Source organism: Lynx canadensis, chromosome D4 (assembly GCF_007474595.2).
Source record: "Lynx canadensis isolate LIC74 chromosome D4, mLynCan4.pri.v2, whole genome shotgun sequence".
Taxonomy (NCBI): Eukaryota; Metazoa; Chordata; class Mammalia; order Carnivora; family Felidae; genus Lynx; species Lynx canadensis.
The window spans coordinates 15,159,214-15,178,609 of record NC_044315.2 but is presented as its reverse complement, the minus strand read 5'-3'; the positions used below and the strand labels follow the sequence as shown (position 1 = coordinate 15,178,609).

Sequence of the window (19,396 nt, the reverse complement as noted above, 5' to 3'; positions counted from 1 at the left end):
GCCATCTAATGGAAAATATTTTATAATAACTCAACCTATGCTAGAATAATCTTCAATGTATTTTCAAAGCTAAAATAAACATCTAAATACATTTTACAATGTGTTCTATATGAATAGTTATTTTGATGTTAGTTTAACAAATGTTTTATTCATTCCCAGTGTTAATTGACTTCTAAATCTATTAATTAAAATAGCAGAATTCCATATTTTAATACAAATATAGAGACAATTTTCCTCCCAGGGAGCCAAGTTAAGTTAGTATTCAGAGCCTAGAAACAGAGTATAGACAAAGATATTAACTTCTCAACTCAGCCAACCTCCAGTGAACACATATAGGAAATAATGGATTAAACAAAATTCTTAAAACTGAATAACATACAGGGCATTAGTTCGTGATGGAAGATGGAACAAAAATTGCATAACTCTCACATAATTGGACAAGCTATGGACTGATGGTGGAAATATTTTGTAAAAACACAAATTAGGATACTAATATTATCTCATTTAAACCTACTCTCACTCATACCTACCGTCATCCTCATTTTCTCTGACCTGCAGCACCTCTCCCTTATTCTTCATCCCTCAATATCTCTGGTTGTCCATGGGCGAAACCACAGAGTCCAGTGGCTGGGAATAGTTACTCAGAGGACAGACATCCACCTACCTTCTCATCTAGGCAACCAATAGCAATCAGCCAGGCAGTAATTAGGGTACTGAAGATATATGTGTGAACAAAAATCCACTTACCTGTCTTCATCAACATCATATTTTCATTGGTGTGATAGACGTAAGTAAATTAAAAAGCAAATAACGAGGGGTCCCTGGGTGACTCAGTTTGTTGATTTCAGCTCAGGTCATGTATCTATTGACTCTTGATTTCAGCTCAGGTCATGATCCCAGGGTCATGGGATTGAGCACCACATCAGTCTCCATGGTCAGCACAGGGCTTAAGATTCTCTCTCTCTCTCTCTCTCTCTCTCTCTCCTTCTGATCCTTTTCTCCTCTTGGGCTCTCTTTCTCCAAAAAATAAAATTAAAAAAAAGTAAATAACTAATGATCTTAAAATCTTGAATTTTACGGTGTGACTTTGAGTAAGTTATTTAACCTACTAAGCCTGATAATATTGTTTACAAATTGTGTGTGTGTGTGTGTGTATACACACACATATAGACACACATACATATGTACATAACCTTCTTTGAGATGTGTGTTATATAATATTACATATATTATATATAATATAATATGTTATATATAATTAGTCTGTATTAAAAGGGAATTATAACTCACAATTAAACTGGGCAAAGAGCCTTATGTAGACAGAAATCAAGCTCATGGAACTAAACATTCCTTACTCAGATTTTGGGTACAAATTGCCTCTGTTGACATGATCAATTATAAAGAAGTATATGAATTATGGATAATCCAGTGAGCAAAGAACCTTGTTATCTGACTGCGTGGACGGAGGCAGTTTCCCCAGAAAAAATTAGAATCGTTGGTTGAAGATTCTTTCTCTATCTTTCCTGACATTCAGTGTGAATGTGGTCAAGACTCTCCAATGTATTCAATCATTTTACTAAGGAGACCATCATTTTGTGTTAACTCCAAATCTCAGAAACCTTAATTTAAAAAAAAAAGGTATTAAAATCATAACTGTATCTATTGTGTGAAATCATGTCCACAGATTTTGTCTTTTATTTATCATTGAGCTTGTGAATTACCTCAGAGTTCTTTCTTTCTTTTCCTTTGAAATTCCAACCAATCTGAGAGCTCTTAGAGGAGAGAAAGAGCCCCTTGTCTCACGCAGGTATGAAAGTCAGCCTTTGCTTGCTGACTCTCTACACAGTGGAAAGCTTTGTTTCTTCCGCTTTATCTCAAAAGCTTGTTGTGATGTTAAAATTAGATAATCTGTGCAAAATTCTTTGTACTCTGCTGAGTATATAGTAAATGATCAATAAATGTTAGCTACTATTTTTATCTGATCCCTTTCTCTATCTTACTGGGCTTACCGTAGTTTCGAATCTTAACACTTTTTTGCCTTGTTATAGTTACAACAGCATCCCAAAAGGTTTTTCCATATATAATATAACCTACCCCGCCTTCCATACATGTTATGACTTGCCACCAGATTAAATATCCTGATTAATAACTCTGGAATTTGGGTTCCTGATCAAATGTCTTTAATAATTTCACACCTTAATCAGGCATTCAGCACCTGCCACCACCTCAATCCACTTTGCCTTTCTTTATTTTATTTTATTTTTTTAAAGTTTATTTATTTCTGAGACAGAGAGAGACAGAGCATGAGTGGAGGAGGGGCAGAGAGAGAGGGAGACAAAATCCGAAGCGGACTCCAGGCTCTGAACTGTCAGCACAGAGCCCGACACGGGGCTCGAACTCACGACCTGTGAGATCATGACCTGAGCCAACATCGGTCACTCAACCGAGCCACCCACGCCCCCCTTTGCCTTTCTTTAAAAAAAAAAAAAAGTTTATCTATTTAATTTAGAGAGAGAGAGAGAGAGAGCGTGCAGGGGGAGGAGGGTCAGAGAGAGAGAGGGAAACAAGGAATCCCATGCAGGCTCTGTGCTGTCAGCGCAGAGCCCATGTGGGGCTTGAACCATGAGATCATGACCTGCACCGAAATCAAGAGTCTGATGCTTAAATGAGCCACTCAGTTGCCCCCACTTTGCCTTTCTAATTTTAGTTTCCCTTATGCTTTTACTGAACACTATATTCTGGTGCAAACAACTTGTTTGCTGTTCTCTTAAGTGACTCAACATTTCCTTTCTACCCACTCAATGTCTCATCCCCAAACGGCCCACATCCATAGCCCTCATCCTCCAAATGTCTCTTCCTCATAATCTACTCCTCTGAAAGCACATTTTCTCCCTTCTTTTACTTTCCTTATAGTCCTTATCAGTTCCTACCTCTCGCTTTCTAGCATTGTTATTTGTGTACCTGCTTTATCTTTCCTAGTCGAGTGTAGGTCCTTAAAGGAAGAATCCATATCTGGTTCATATTTTCATTCCCAAAGTACCCACACTGAGTAAATATTTGTTGGTTAAATGAATGAATTAACTTTCCAGTTCTTCAGGGCAGAAGGTTATACATTTAACCAACAGGTTAAACATCAAATGCGAATAATATTTTACTACAAGGCTGGCTTCTCAACCAGAGAGGTGCTGACTTAAAATTTGTGATATGATTTCCGGAGAACAATGGAGACCACCCTGTTTCAAACTATCTTTCAACCCTCAATATCCTACTAGTAGAAAGCCACTAGGAGTTGATTTTCTTAGTCTTCTTGATGGCTTTAGGTCAGTTTAGGTTTCAAGAGACACCTACTTGCTGAGTAAAATTGCTTGCTAGATTTCAGAACATGTAAGAGACAAGGAAGGGTAAAATGGCACTGAAGGTGGACACCAAATGGTGCAGAAGACACGTTTTGCCTACAATGAACTTTTTAAATAGATAATCCTGTTTTAGTATTTGGCAGCAATCTAGTTTGTCAGTAGAATGTGTCGTAGTTTACCCACCGTGAGCCTGACTACCAGCAACTTCCAAGAACCTGCCAGGGGCCAGAAACAGGAAGGTGTGGCTGTACCTGGAGATCATTGGAGGGAGTTCAAAGGCAGGAGAGAGTCAGTACGAAGTGGGGAATGGCAGGGCCAGGAAATAGATGAGACTCGAGTAAATCATGTTGCTTCACCCATGCAAATTCAGAAGTCACTGCTGAGTCAAAGCAGACATAAGCACTCACATGGTACCTTGGGAAAATCCTCAGCCAAGGAAACAATGATGTTAAGTCAGGAAGAGAGAATCACTAAAGCAGGCTTGAGAGGGAAATAACCCTGTCAAACTGGAAGAAACACTGATAGTTGCACAGCAGCAAAGGAAATGCGTGAATAGGACCCACATGACCTCATGTTAGACATGGTATCGCTCCACCCTACTTGTACTCCTGCTTATTCCACACACAAAGGTCTTCAGTATGCCTTCAGGAATTGTTTTAATTATGACAGGCCCAGGCATCTCAGATTTCACTGACCTCAGACCATAGGGAAAAGAATACTAGAAACATCCCACTATTCCTAAAGGTAGGAAATATTGTCTTCCTAATCCTAAAGACGATCATCCCATGGACGATGACAACAGTCCATCCACTTGGTTGGTGGAATATAATGACCGTGAAAGTTTCAGGTCATCTAACGTGCCTCACATGCATCTTAAGTCAGTTTTCAGCTACAATCGGGATATGGGGTCTGTGACCAGTGTTGTGCCAGGGTGTGTTCCCACGAGCTCACAAGAGTCAACTGTGCATATCTCTTCTCAAATCCGTGTTCGGTGAATTTATGATGGTAGCTTGACATTGGCTATGGGGGGCAAATACTGCGAGCCTTGCCTTTTTCTCACCCCTGGAGAGCTGGTTGTTAACCATTACAAGCACACCAGCACGTTTGCACTGGTCTTTTTTTCCCACCAGTCCTCATTAGTGGTTTATTTCACTGCCCATGAAGCCATCTGGAGAAGCCACACCGTTGTCACTTTTCTTTTTTTTTTCTTTTGGGGGGGGGGTTCTCATTTAATCCTCCCAATAAATATGAGATAGATTTTATCACCCTCACTTTCCTTTTTTTTTACTATTATTTATTATTTATTTAAAAAAAATTTTTTTTTTTTTAAATTTTTTTTTCAACGTTTATTTATTTTGGGGACAGAGAGAGACAGAGCATGAACGGGGGAGGGGAGGGGCAGAGAGAGAGGGAGACACAGAATCGGAAACAGGCTCCAGGCTCTGAGCCATCAGCCCAGAGCCCGACGCGGGGCTCGAACTCATGGACCGCGAGATCGTGACCTGGCTGAAGTCGGACGCTTAACCGACTGCGCCACCCAGGCGCCCCTAAAAAAATTTTTAATATGAAATTTATTGTCAAATTGGTGTCCATACAACACCCAGTGCTCATCCCAACAGGTGCCCTCCCCAATACCCGTCACCCACCCACCCCACCCTCCCACCCACGTTGTCATTTTTCTGTGAGTTCAATAGTAGTGCCCAGAGTATTGTTTCCAGATGTTTCAAAAATCTTCCAATCTTGGGATTGCCACAACCCTCTTGGATTCCATGCAAAGATGGGGAGAATAACCTATCTCCACTCATTTTGTCACCTGGGCTCTACGAAGTCTTAGCATTCCCATGGTTTCTCATCTATCTCACTGACTTCTCCATGGTATCTCAAGACGAATCCAGCAAGCCCTATAGGAGATAAACACTATTTCACCCCTTCTCTGATTTCTTTTACTCCTTAAGGGCCTCCTGCCAACTATGAAAATGTGTTTCTTTTTTCCTAAGGACAAAATAAAAAACTTGATGACAAGAGGGACAGATGGAGTCCAGCTTACCCGAAAAGCAAGGCTGCCATTTAAACTTATTTTTGAAAACTAGTTGTGCTAGATATATCTTTTGCCTCCTTCCCCAGATTGGCGTTCCATCTTTTTTCATCCTGCTCTGTGTTCTGGGAAATTGGTACACAGAGGCTTCCTCACGGGCTCCCTTTCCCTGTAGCCTCCTGTAGAGTTAGGTCAAAGGAAAACGCTATCAGGAGATTTGGAAGTCATCGTTGAATGTCTTCTCCATACAGCTGTTCTGTCTGGGTTCTCATAACTATTCTCTCCCCTGTCCCTCTGACCCAGGGGGAAAAATAGCTCCTTGTTTGTTAACAGTCCCAGGAAGCACCACTATCCCTCACTGTCTTCCTAAAGCCTCACCTCTTATGCCTTTTATTTTTTTAATGTTTACTTATTTTTTAAAAAAAATTTTTTTTTCAACGTTTATTTATTTTTGGGACAGAGAGAGACAGAGCATGAACGGGGGAGGGGCAGAGAGAGAGGGAGACACAGAATCGGAAACAGGCTCCAGGCTCTGAGCCATCAGCCCAGAGCCTGACGCGGGGCTCGAACTCACGGACCGCGAGATCGTGACCTGGCTGAAGTCGGACGCTTAACCAACTGCGCCACCCAGGCGCCCCAATGTTTACTTATTTTTGAGAGAGAAAGAGCACACAAGTGAGGGAGGGGCAGAGAGAGACAGAGACACAGAATCCGAAGCAGGTTCCAGGCTCTGAGCTGTCAGCACAGAGCCCGACGCGGGGCTTAAACCCACGAACCAGGTACCGTGAGATCATGACCTGAGCTGATCATGACCTTTTTTTATACCTTTAAAAAAAAAAAAACCCAAATCTTCTCTATTAAAATCGCATTAACTCTCCAGTTTGAGGGGCGCCTGGGTGGCTCAGTCGGTCAAGCGTCCGACTTCGGCTCAGCTCATGATCTCACGGTCCGTGAGTTCGAGCCCCGTGTCGGGCTCTGTGCTGACAGCTCAGAGCCCGGAGCCTGTTTCGAATTCTGTGTCTCCCTCTCTCTCTGACCCTCCCCTGTTCATGTTCTGTCTCTCTCTGTCTCAAAAATAAATAAACGTTAAAAAAAATTAAAAAAAAAACAACTCTCCAGTTTGAGTATGTTATCCTTTATTCTGCTGGCTTCCTGGCTGATATGCTATTCATACAAAAGCATAGCCCAATGAAGCTTAATGTTCTTCTCACTAAAGAAAGGTATTTCCATTTGGTATATTTACAAAACAACTCAAGTTGTTTCAGCAATTGAAAAGAATAACCTTTGTGCCAAAGATAGCTGTTTATTTGACCTTAATTATTATATTTCTGCCCCACCTGTCATTTCATGAGATCTTGTCAGAGTTTATTAATTTTTTTAAATGCATAACTCCGGGTGAAATAAATAAGTACTTGAAGAAAAAGTTAGGGATAATAAAGGAATATTAAGGACATGGAATCTTATAATACATGTAAAAATATTGTTGATGCATATATTGGTGTGAGAAAAATCCAGTAATTTTATCAGAGTATGAAATAAATATACAGTGATGAATTGGAATAAGTTATACCTCACAAACATTGTCTCTGGGTTCAGTTACGTGAAAGTGAAAATCTGGTGTGTAATTTTGATTTAATATGGGGAAGTGTTAGAAAATGCACTCTGATGTTAGCAGGACCTTGAGTCTCACATTATTTGGTTGAGTATGTTCTGGAAAAATATTTTCCTACTCCCCTATCTCAGAAAACCAACAAGTGGGACGATTCAAGTGAGGAATTAACCAGGATATGTTTTAGACTGTCTCACCCTCTATCCCCCAGGCTGTCCTGACCCAGTCATCATACAAAGGTGCTGCTCTAAAGCTGAAGCAGTGTCCAGAGTAAGAAAGAAAAAGCACCCCCGCCCTGACCTGCAACCGGAGATTAAGCGCAAGGTTGTATGACATGACTGACTCATTGTGAAAATGTGGGAAAGGAAATATTATTTCATTATATGGTGTCCCAGTGACTACCCAGGTTGTAAAACCTGTGTATTCAACTGAATAAGGATTATGGTACCTTAAAATTTCCCTTCCTTATGACATGTTTTCTACTATCTTACTTAATCGCTCTAAAGAATGTGCTCTCATAACTCTGTGTTTAAATGTAGTTAACAGATAACATGATAAAAATGGAAAACAAAACAAAACAAATAAGAACAAAAAAGAAAGAAAAAAGAAAATAGATTTAAAAAATAATGTGAGTACATGAAAGGAAAGGCCTAACTTATTACTTTACCCATGCCATCCCCCAAAGAGCTTGACGTAATGATTTGAACAAAATAGGCCCTTGATACCTGTTTATTAAATTTAATGCAAATATTCAAAATAAAGTTAAAATCAGACTGGCTATTTCTGGAAAAGTTCCAAACTTAATCATTTGGTTTTCTTTACACATAACAAAAAATTAATCTGTTGGTAGAATCTTGGCGACTCCAAAAAATCCAGTGAATCTCTCCAGATGCAGAAGATTACCTAAAAAGATAGTTTTAGAGCCATGACATAGGTAGTCATTGTCCCTGACACTCTCTTGCTGGAAATGTTCCTGATGAAATGCAATCTCATCCACCCTGTGTGACGAAAGCTATTGAAAGCAATGAAGAATATGGACAGGGTAAGCCATGATTAATTGCTTACTACAATGAAACTAATCCAAAATGTACATGAATCCTAAATTTAATGCTCATTATAAAAAAGGGATCTCTGCTATTTTAACACACCTTCAAAGCCACCGATTCAAATATATTACCTTCCTAAAAATTTCCATTCATGAGCTCTCAACTCATGAACAGCAATAATTCTAGAGAAATTAAACAGTCTAAATTAATCAGGCATAAACCTTCCCAGGTTGTCATATTTATCTAGCATGAACAGTTCTAATGAGATCTAATCACACCGCTATATTTTTATTTAGAGTTGCATATAGAATGATAGGTTAAAATATTTTCTTGCTTCATTTGAGCATACAAAACAAAACAAGGCAAGAAACACATTCCTACGTATAAATCAAAACATCAGAGACCATTGAACCCAGAAGTGCCAGGACAAAGCTGAGAATCCGTACAGGGCCAAGGCTATAGAAATAGTTTCTGATAAAACTGAGGGGGTGATTCGAAGATAGAAATGGGACAATTTGTAGCAAATTTGGTGATCTGGATTGGCCAAGGAAGACAGAGACACCTGCAACCTAATTGAATTATTCGGGATAAGACAGGCTATATGGTAGTTTGTAACAAAATAACCCCTGAACTCTTCTCTGTCTTCTCTGCACTGAAAATGTATACCTGTGCAAAGTTTGTCTCCACCCCCTTCTTCGTCAGGAGCACCGTGCTAAAATCACCAGAGACACTGACCGATGAGAGCCTCATCAGCCTGGCAGACCCAAATCTCCTGACCTCGCTTATTCCCAGCCATAGCTTCTCAACCAGCACCATTTTAAACGACACGGACACAGCAGCCAAGTTCACTGGGGCTGGGGCTTCCAAGATAGGGGTGGCTGGCTCTGGGGCTAGAATTGGGACTATTTTGGGGAGCCTCATCATTGGTTATGCCAGGATCCCCTCTCTGAAGCTAAAGCTCTTCTCCTATGCCATTCTGGGTTTTGCCCTCTTGGAGACAATGGGGCTCTTTTGCCTGATGGTGGCCTTTCTCATCCTTTTTGTCATTGACAGAGTCATCTCCACCTCTCTGGGTCTTTCTCCAATGTCTCGTCTGCCCCGTATGTTCCTAGGCAGCCTGGGGAAAGTAGTTGGCTCAGGGTTTGAAGAAGGAAGACAAACACTGTATTAATAAGGGGGGAAATGACCCCAGAAAACTTATGAGCTTAATATATAATAGTTGACTTCTTGGTCATCCAAGTAATATATAATTTGATAGCTCACTAGAGCAGTGTTCATCCACTGATCCCTCAGATATCCAGGCTTTTTCTATTTTATAGCTCCACCATTGAAAATCCTTGGTTTCCAGGGTGGCTGTGTCAGGACAAAAAGAGAGCTGGGGAATATCTGGACCTTTCACTGTGGAGGGAGGCTCCAAAGTGGCATGTGTACTGAGGCACAGACCATAGACTTTGTCAAATATTGCATATGCTTTCCTCCATATCCCAGTCTCCATTTAGACTCCTTTGGGCCAGTGGGTTATGAGCAAAAATGGTGTGTCACCTCTGGGGATGAAGCATTGGGGGTGAGAGTCGGTATGGGGTTCTTCAAGCTTTTCTCCCTCTGCTGTATGACTGCAGTTCCAAATGGTAGAACTACAAAAAAAAAAAAAAAAAAAAAAAAGTTTAAAGAACCTTATCCTCAAGTAATTGGAAGGTAACTGCCCTAGGCAACTATCAGACCCATAGATGGCTTTGTGTGGGCAAGAGAGGAAGTAAAGTTGCACATGCAAAATCTTGAGATTGGGAGTTTGTTTCCGCTAACATAACCCAGCTTATCTTTACTGATGCCCCAGGGAAGATAAGCTCTTCAGAACCAAGTCTTCCAATGGAGGGGGTTCTGTGGAACTATTTTCTAGAATCCTATTGTTGACATAGGAGTGCTATAACTCAAAGTCACAACATCACATGAACAGGGATAATGCTATGGGACTAGAAATATGTCTATCCAGTTTAGAAGCAGCCATTCATTTTAAATGCAATGAAAGAGGTAGTTCTCCCAAGAACAGTTTTTATCTTACCCCTAATCATTTTTTCCCCACTGTTCCTTCAGGATCCATAAGAATCTGGGTAACATGGTTTTTAACTGATGGCCGGTAGATGTTTTCACAGAAGATCTGAGCGGCTGTTTCTCACAGAGAAGAATAAAAAACACTGAGTGAAGAGACATTCAGGTCTTTTTATTAAATAAGTCATCCTATTGCCTTTTCTGACACATCAAAAATATGTTCAAGTGTATTTTGTAATTGAACAGGATATAGATTATAGAATGTGGACTCCTGATCTCCTTATATAAAAAAAATTGTTAGTATTTTTTAATATATTAACTTTAGATGTGTTTTCAAATATTTAGAAGTAGAAAGGGCCTAACCCTCTCTAAGATTAGAAACAATTCATGTTAGATATTCCCAGGACAAGTAAGGCTATAAAACTATTTCTAATAACTACAGATTTTAGTTTAAACATAAATTGCACATAGTTTGAAATTGCTTAATGGGAGACAGACATCCTTGCCTACAGGAGAGTCAAACCTCATATCTGGAAATGGCAGTACGAGAAATCACTTATAATTTTGCTTTGAGTTTGGATGCTTTGGTTTTAGTCAAGATGTATGAAGTCTGGCTTATGACTAAGAAAGCCACTTTTTCCTATTCATTCAATGGACGGTTAGCTACAGCTAAACCTAGATTAACAGTATTAACAGAGAGAATTGCTAAATTGCCAAATACTTTCCCTTTTAAGCCAAAGAAGAGTGCTACTTTAAATTTATAGGACTATTACAAACCTGAGAATTTTCAACACCCAAGGCAACGTAAGAGAGAAGACTTAAAGACATCTTTTATAGAAGAATGTGGACAATAGTTGTGTTACACAGTGATAATAAACTACCTCTCTCCTTGTTTATATTTCTTTAATAATTACTTTTAAACATATTAGTCTTTTGAAAAACTTACCCTTTGCGATGCTACAGGGAAAAAAAAAATGACAGGTGAATATTCAGCATCTCTTACATTTCTCACATGCCAGAGGTACTTTTTCTTTGTCTCCATAATGTGGGGCTTGGTTGTGCAGCCTGGAATTATGAATGAGAAATGAAGCGGTAAGAATAGTAAGCTGAAACCTACCTCAACTACTTTTCACTGCTCAGGGCCAGGAGTTATTGTTGAAAAGGAAGGATAAAAGGGTGGCACAAGAGAGGCAAGAGTTTGTGCTGGGCTGAAAGAAGAGATTGAAGGTTTTAGAAGCTGAGGGAGAAGATTGGGACTAATTTGCTGTACCGTGATGTGTAGTTCTCGGTAGCAATTGAATGGGAGGCAAGGAAGATTTTGTTTTTAAGTTTATTTATTTGGAGAGAGTGGACGTGCCAGTGAGGGAGGGGCAGAGAAGTGAGAGGGACAGAGAGAGAGAGAGAGAGAGAGAGAGAGAGAGACAGTCCTAAGCAGGCTCCACACTATTAGCCTGGAGCCTGATACGGGGCACAAATCCACAAACCATGAAATCATGAACCTGAGCTGAAATGAAGAGTCAGATGCTTAACCAACTGAGCCACCAGGTGTCCCAGTAGGCAAACCAGGGTTTGAAATGTTTGGTTATGTGTTGTGAATGGAAGTCTTCTTTTGGAGAGAATTCAGTAAAGATTAAAGAATCTCTCTTTCTGTCCATAAGAAATGACTTTTCTAAAAGTAATAAAAGGCTGAAATGGGTAAAAGAGTGATCAACTTTACCAGCTTTTCTGACTTTTAACAAGATTTTAATTTTCTATAAAAATATAGTTGACCAGACATCATTGCACTATACCAAGCTGATAAGACAACACCAAATGGTGATGGATTCACACGGTTAATCATTAATGAAAATTGTCAAATAACAGGCTGGGATCAGGAGATGAGTTTCAGTGAGGAACACTTCCACGTACAAGGAAGATAAAATTTGCCTAACAAGAGCTCAGCAATAGAGAGGTCATTTTCTCACTTGACAAGAGATCTGAAAATGGGCCTCTGTTGGCATTTGTTACTTCCCTTCCCTTTCTTTCACGATTGAAGAGTGTCTCTGACACCTTACAGTGGCAGGTCCTTGAGATGGGAGTAACATTATCTTGGTCCTTACAGCTTATGACAAAGAAAGAGGGTGCAGAGAATGTAGAGTGGCCTCGAGAAGACAGTAGAAAGGCTTCTGTGTCATTCAACATCATCTATTTCAAGTTTGATTTCTAGGGATATGCCAGAGAGAGCACTATTTTTAGCTGTTTATGATTTACCTGTCAATATTCTCACTATTCAGATATTGCCAATTAGCCTGGTTAATGCCAGCTCAAAATCAGAGTCAGGGAACAGAGGGTATATCTGGGCCCCGAGGCATGACTTATCCCTTTAATCCACTCTCCTCCCCAGATAAAAATCTTTTCACAAAACAGTACTGATTTAAGCAATTTAGCTTATATTTGCACTACTAAAAAAATCAGGCTCTTTGATTCTCAGAATGAATGCCTCTTGGAGAATAACAGAGGGGAAAGTTGTATCTCAAGAACATTATTGGTAGCGTGAAGTAGCTAGTGTATTTTATAATTCTGAGATCTTTAACAACAGGGGAAAAAAAGCTGAAAGTTCTATAGGCACAGATTGAGTTTAGCTTGGGTCATGCCTCACACTTTTTGTATTTCCACCTGGATGATGGAGATCCGAAAGCCTGAGGTGTTTCCAACAAACTGAGTGAAGTCAACATAACCCATGCCACTCACTAACTAAATGTGCTTTCAGGCATGTTTGAAATAACGCAAAAGGTTAAAGGCAACAGCATTTTTTTCTATGCACTGTCCTGGTAGAATTGCTTTCATCTGTCCCTGCTCAATGGCTATGAGCATCTTTCATCTGAGACATTGAAGTCTTGAGCCATAGTAAGGAAGTGTTCATTGCAGGAGTATGTATTTTTGTCTTCATTACTGTGTGGGATTTGTTACCACATCTCTCATTTAGGGTTGGTTTGAAGTTAGACCTTGATCACTTCCAGATACCTTCCCATGAATGTTTCCCACCTGAGTGCACGTGTCTCTTTTGAAGTGCAAGAACTGGGAGTACCCTGGGTGAATGGATTTGGCATCAACAGAAAGCTGAGTTTTTTCAGGTGGCTCATTGGATAGAAAGAAAAGACTACAACTGTGGAAAAGGTATTTTTATACACAAATGCAAATATTGTATTAACTTGTAGAACAAGTTTGATAAAACACACCCAAAGCAAGATAAATACATACAAATAGCCTATTCTTTCTACTAATTCTGGCACAATAAAGAATGTTTTCAATTTCCTTATCATTACAGGGAGTATTCGAATAACAGCTTTTGTTGCTGTATTGATAAAAATCTAAAGATGGCAATAATTGATATAATCTAAGGGTGATAGAATAGGAATAAATCACATACAAAGAGGTGTTACTGACATTAGTCAACAAAACATAATCTGTTTTCAAAAAAATGAACATAATCTATTTATTATGATAATGATAAATAGCTACTTTTTAATGAATGGCTTAATAAATGTTTGGTGACAAATAGATTTTATTTAAAAAAATTTTTAACTACTTTATTGAGGTATGATTGACATACAAAAAATGGTATATAGTTAATGCCCACAACGTGTGGGGATAAGTATATACCTGTGAAAGTATCACCACAATCTATGCCATAAACATGCCCATAACCACCAAAACGTTCTATATATATATTATAAACATATATTATAAACATATATAATATATATATGTTTAATTTTCCATTAGCCCATTTAATCCTCATACTGACCCTCAGCAGTCAGTAGGTATTGCTTTCACCAATTTACAAACGTGGAAAATGTACCCTGTAAGGAATAATCATTTGCCTGAAGTCAAACTGATTGAATGTTATAGAGCTAGGAATGGGGCACAGGTTTTTAATACTTCAAAGACTCTTTATTTAACTATTATTATTATTATTATTTGCTTCTCAAACTTTAGAATATATTCAAAGAAAAAAAGTAAAAAAGTGTAAATATGTATGTTTGTATACATATACCTTATTACAATAGAAATATTTTGAATTAAAATTTGTGAAGCATGTATCAATAAATAAAAATGTTTATAGTAGGATGGTAAGTGAAAAAAGCTCATTGTACAACACATAGTTGATTCGTAGCAATAAGTAGTAATTCTACTTCTCTGGACAGAGATTTGGAGACACATCAGTAAAAGAAAAAATATTTATAAGGGTGAAGTGTTTATAAGATTTAAGCATTTTAAGCTATCTTAACAGTGCTTTCACTGTCTTATATGTGGACAGTGGAACAAAAATAAATGCTAATTATCTTATTTTTAAAAATATAGTAATAGGAATTTTCATTCATACATTCAAATTAAAGCAAAAGTTTCAAAATAAAAAAAAAAAAGCCCCTGTCCCTTTACTCTCTCCCTCGTGTCATGTTTCTTGTGAATCATCTTCTAGATTTCTAATGGTGAAAGGCTCACAGATATAAATTATCAATTGCAAGTTTAGACTAGTGTTTTGGAAAAGGGCACTCCACAATGGGTGGATTACCTAAACAACCTGAAGTGAGCTGAAGAAGGGCATCCACATCCTGGGACTTACAGTGACATTAAGGTGGGATAGAGGAGTATGGACAACTTCTGAGAAATAGGAGAGTCTTTGAAGGAACCAGATAAATAGCAAAAAAATGAGGGCCAAGACCTTGGAGAGAAGAGAGAACAGATATATTCAGTTCCTCTTTGCAAATTCACAAGCAGCAATGGAGAGGCCAAGATACCAAGGAGATATTTTATCTGTTTGTCTTATGGGGCTGAAGGAGAGGAGTGATGAGATACAGTTTGGGGACTCTTAGGAAAGAGAACTCTGGTAAACTTCCTTGCCTGTTAGCTTGAATTCTTCTTTCCAAGAGCAATTTCTGAGGAATAGAGGTGAACTGGAAAGAGATCATGGAGGCCAAAGTGAAGCTTTATATCATGTCAATCTTTGGTTGGAACGAGGTAGTCATCTTCTACCCTAATAGCCTGCCAATGGCAAAATAAATCCACCATGGAGGCAATATCATCAAGAGACTTAAATTGTCACCTAAAGGTATCATACTAAATTTCCAGTCTTTAATAACCAGATATGCTAGGGTACAAGACCAAGTAACTAAAAACCAAAAGAAAAAAGCTAGACAATAGAGAGACACAGAAGTTTTGGATGTTGAAATTTAAAATAGGTGAGAATAATAGTCTAAGAAATTAGATGGCAGAGATTTTCAGAACACTAGAAACCAGAAAAAAAATCTAGTGAATATATTAGAACAAAAAAAAAATAGCTAAGATTAAGAAATCAATAGTACTTTAATAACAGATTTTTACAAATGAAGAAAAGAGACAGGAACTGGGAGACAGGCCAAACGAAAATATCCCAAGGGGGTAAAATGGATGGGAAAAAAAGTGTGAAAACATACATAAGTGACATGGTGAAGAGGTCTAACATATGTGAAATAAGAGTTCCAGAGAAGAGAGAGGGGGTGCTGCAATATTTGAGAAGATAGTGAGCAATAATTTATCAAAACTCTTGCATGGCTTAGAAAAAGAGGATATATGTCCCAACTTATTTTATGAGGTTATTCTAATTTTGATATTAAAACCCAAGAAGAAAGACTACAGGAAATGAATATAGGCCCATCTCTTTTCTGAATATGTATGCAAAAATCACAAACAAAATGCAGGCAAATTGAATGCAGAGATAAAAAAAAGGATGATATCTATCATAACAAATTTGGGGTTATTCCTGGAATCCAACATAACACTCTAATTCACTAAATTAACAAAATGGGAGAGAAAAATTATCACAAATAGATGCAGATGTAATTTTATGAACCCATGACACCCATGACACAGAAAACCTCTCAACAAAGTAGAAGTAGAAGAGAGGTTATTTAATATAATAAAGTTTATGTAAGGAAACACTACAGCAACCAGACATAATAGCAAAATATGGAAAGTTTTCCCTGAAATGAACAAGACATGGAACAAAGGTGTCCATTATCACCACCGTTATTCAACATTGTCAGAGGTCCCAAGTAAATAAATGAAAGGCATATAAATTGCAGAGGAAGAGATAAAACATTATAAAATGCAGTTGACATGACAGTGCACACTAAAATTCACCCCCCCCCCTTAACTATGCCACCTATTATGATTTGTAAATGCATTTAGCAATGTTGTTGGGTCCAAGATAAAAAATATATAAAAAAATAAAAATAAAACCAGGTGTATGTTTCAGTAGAATTTTAGGACTATTCAAAGGTGAATCACAGAATTGTCGAAGTGGTGGCAGAATATAAATTTCAAAAAAAAAATGTAAGGAATAGAAGACATCGTGAGACATAAGCAATTTTTTACAACAGAGGAAACATTCATTAACTAAGCCTTTGATGTGTCTCAGACACTGCATTGGACTTCAAAATGGTATGAAGTGAGGCAGGGGCACCTGGGTGGCGCAGTCGGTTAAGCCTCCGACTTCAGCCAGGTCACGATCTCACGGTCCGTGAGTTCGAGCCCCGCGCCGGGCTCTGGGCTGACGGCTCAGAGCCTGGAGCCTGTTTCCGATTCTGTGTCTCCCTCTCTCTCTGCCCCTCCCCCGTTCATGCTCTGTCTCTCTCTGTCCCAAAAAAGAAATAAATGTTGAAAAAAAAAATAAAAAAAAAAAAGAGCGTTGGGTTAAGAGATGTAACCAATTTTTGTAACTAGACATCAAAATTAGTAACTAAGATTAAAAATCAAAGACCTTGAACTAGCAAATAATTTTTTTCATAAGCTGGAATTTGAAGGAGACTATATTTATAACATATTGGTATAAGTAAAAACGTGAGGCAGGAATCTTTGTTTTGTTCATGGATATAGCCCTTGAATCTGGTATAACGCCCAACTATGCTTCCAATTCCCAGTGTCACATTCCTGCCCACTCTGTATTACACTGCAGCCCTTTATTTACTTATTTATTTTTAAGTTTATTTATTTATCTTGAGAGAGAGAGCTCACGTGCAAGCAGGGGAGGGGCAGAGAGAGAGGGAGAGAGAGGTAATCCCAAACAGGCTCCTCACCTTTAGCAAAAAACTCGCCGAGCAGCTCGAACTCACGAACCTTGAGATCATGACCTGAGCCAAAACTAGGAGTCACTCTCTTAACCTAATGAATGACCCAGGCACCCCACAGTCCCAGTCCTTTAAAGGAAAGACTAACAATCCAGTCATGGGGAGGGCCAGAGGGAAGGGTGGTTAGAGATGTTTGTGCAGTTTTAAATAAATAATAGAATTAATGTAATGATATTTAACCATTTTTAAGGAGCTAGTCACTCAACCTGTTGGACACAACAGGGGTCAGATTAAACAAGAGTTCTTGAACAAAATCAACATGGCAAAAATTTGGACATAACATGTTTAAATGAAGACAAGAATCCACCTATAAAAAGCAGAATCAAAGTGTAAAAGTTGCCAATATAGATAATAGAATCTTTTTATTTTTTTAATTTTTTTTCAACGTTTTTTATTTATTTTTGGGACAGAGAGAGACAGAGCATGAACGGGGGAGGGGCAGAGAGAGAGGGAGACACAGAATCGGAAACAGGCTCCAGGCTCCGAGCCATCAGCCCAGAGCCTGACGCGGGGCTCGAACTCCCGGACCGCGAGATCGTGACCTGGCTGAAGTCGGACGCTCAACCGACTGCGCCACCCAGGCGCCCCTAGAATCTTTAGGGCAAGTTCATTATCAAATAATGAGTCTTTGTCAAATAACTATCTAAATACACAAAACAAAACAACGTATGAATCATAACTTCATTTAAACAGAGCTTACGCTTCTGGTTCATGTTTCTTATAAAATGAATTTCATGTGCAGTTTCCAAAAATTAAATGAAATTACTTAATCATTCAACTTCCATTTTGATAACAGTATTGATATAGAAGACCCACCTTAGCTTTTGTAGTAGCATATACTGATGGTAATCTTGATTAATAAGAGATTTGGATCTAGAGAATCTTTCCTTATACCTCCAAATGCAATCATAAGGCATTTTGTGTTAGATGTTGCAGTAAATGCAGAATCAGTGCCATTAACAAAGCCACAGTGTAGACAGATTCGGCTTATTGTTCCCTACTCAGCTTCTTGATGAGTCTCAGCCTCTGTCAGTTTCCCAGTGTTCTAGTTGGGTGACAAGACCACTGACCACTCCAGGTTCCCAGAACATTCTGCTGTAGGCCAGGCCAGCCAGAGCAGAGCAGAACAGCAGGCTCTCCTTAGACTTCTTAACATAAAGATCACAGGTTGAGTGACATCAGTGCCTTTAGCATGTGGTGAAATTAAGCAAGATTTTGTTCTCAAGTGCAGAGCATGGGAACGAGGAAGAGGAAACTTCTTGGTGAAGAGAGAATAATCTCATATACTTGACATGCCAGAGACAGGGAGAAAAGCTGAATAAGGGAGTAATTCAGGAGAAGATAATTAATAATTACATGGGAACGGCAGTTGAGAGATTAAGGCTGAAATGTCAGACTAACCACTTCTTAGTCATGTGAGTCTTAAGAAGTCTCCTACCTTCTCTGAGTAGTGATTCCTTCACCGGAATATGTGGTTAATAGAACTGAGGGTGAACATGATTCTTAGGAATTAAATAAGATAATGTCTGATAAGAGCCTATACATAGTAGATGATAAACATTTTTGAGAGAAATACTGAAAATGGGGTGCTACGTTTTGAAAAGTTGGTTTTGTGTCATATGGACTTTTCTCTTTGTACTTTTTAATTTTTCTATGTTTCTACAAATTTCTGCAGATGATAAGGATATGTACCACATACAACATAAATACAGACAAATAACCAAGCACATGGAGTTTATGAGAAAAGAAGAGTATATAATGATAAACATATTATACCATATGTGTTTATGGTATACCATATTATATACCATAGTATATATGTACCATAGTAATGCTGTGGTCCATAGATGCTAATGATTTACCATTATTCCAACTTATTACTTAGTATTATAACTGACTCGCTGTTACAAAATTGTAATGTGTGCTATAAAGTGTCTTACGTTACTCATTCATGCATCTCAATTTGTCTGATTGGCCGATTGGCATATTTCCCAATCAAAACCTAGTTTTTATTTTGGTAGAAGTTACCACTGAGGTACAGGTCCTTGCACGAAATGAACCTACAAAGTCACGCTGCAGGGACAGGTGACAGCTCCCCCTACTGACCAAAAATGTAGGCGACACTATGCATATTTAGACAAATACATACACATACA

General features: G+C 38.6%; 1 protein-coding gene across 1 annotated transcript; it reads left to right on the top strand.

Moving 5' to 3' along the window:
- Positions 1–8,704: 8,704 nt before the first annotated feature.
- LOC115499961 (ATP synthase F(0) complex subunit C2, mitochondrial-like) lies at positions 8,705–9,217 on the top strand. Its single transcript, XM_032595677.1, has one exon. The coding sequence runs from the start codon at positions 8,705–8,707 to the stop codon at positions 9,215–9,217; it is 513 nt and encodes a 170-aa protein (XP_032451568.1).
- The last annotated feature ends 10,179 nt before the right edge of the window (positions 9,218–19,396 follow it).

What these genes read in the sequence shown, in the direction of transcription:
- LOC115499961 (XM_032595677.1), top strand. Translation starts at nt 8,705, where the DNA reads ATGTATACCTGTGCAAAGTTTGTCTCCACCCCCTTCTTCGTCAGGAGC.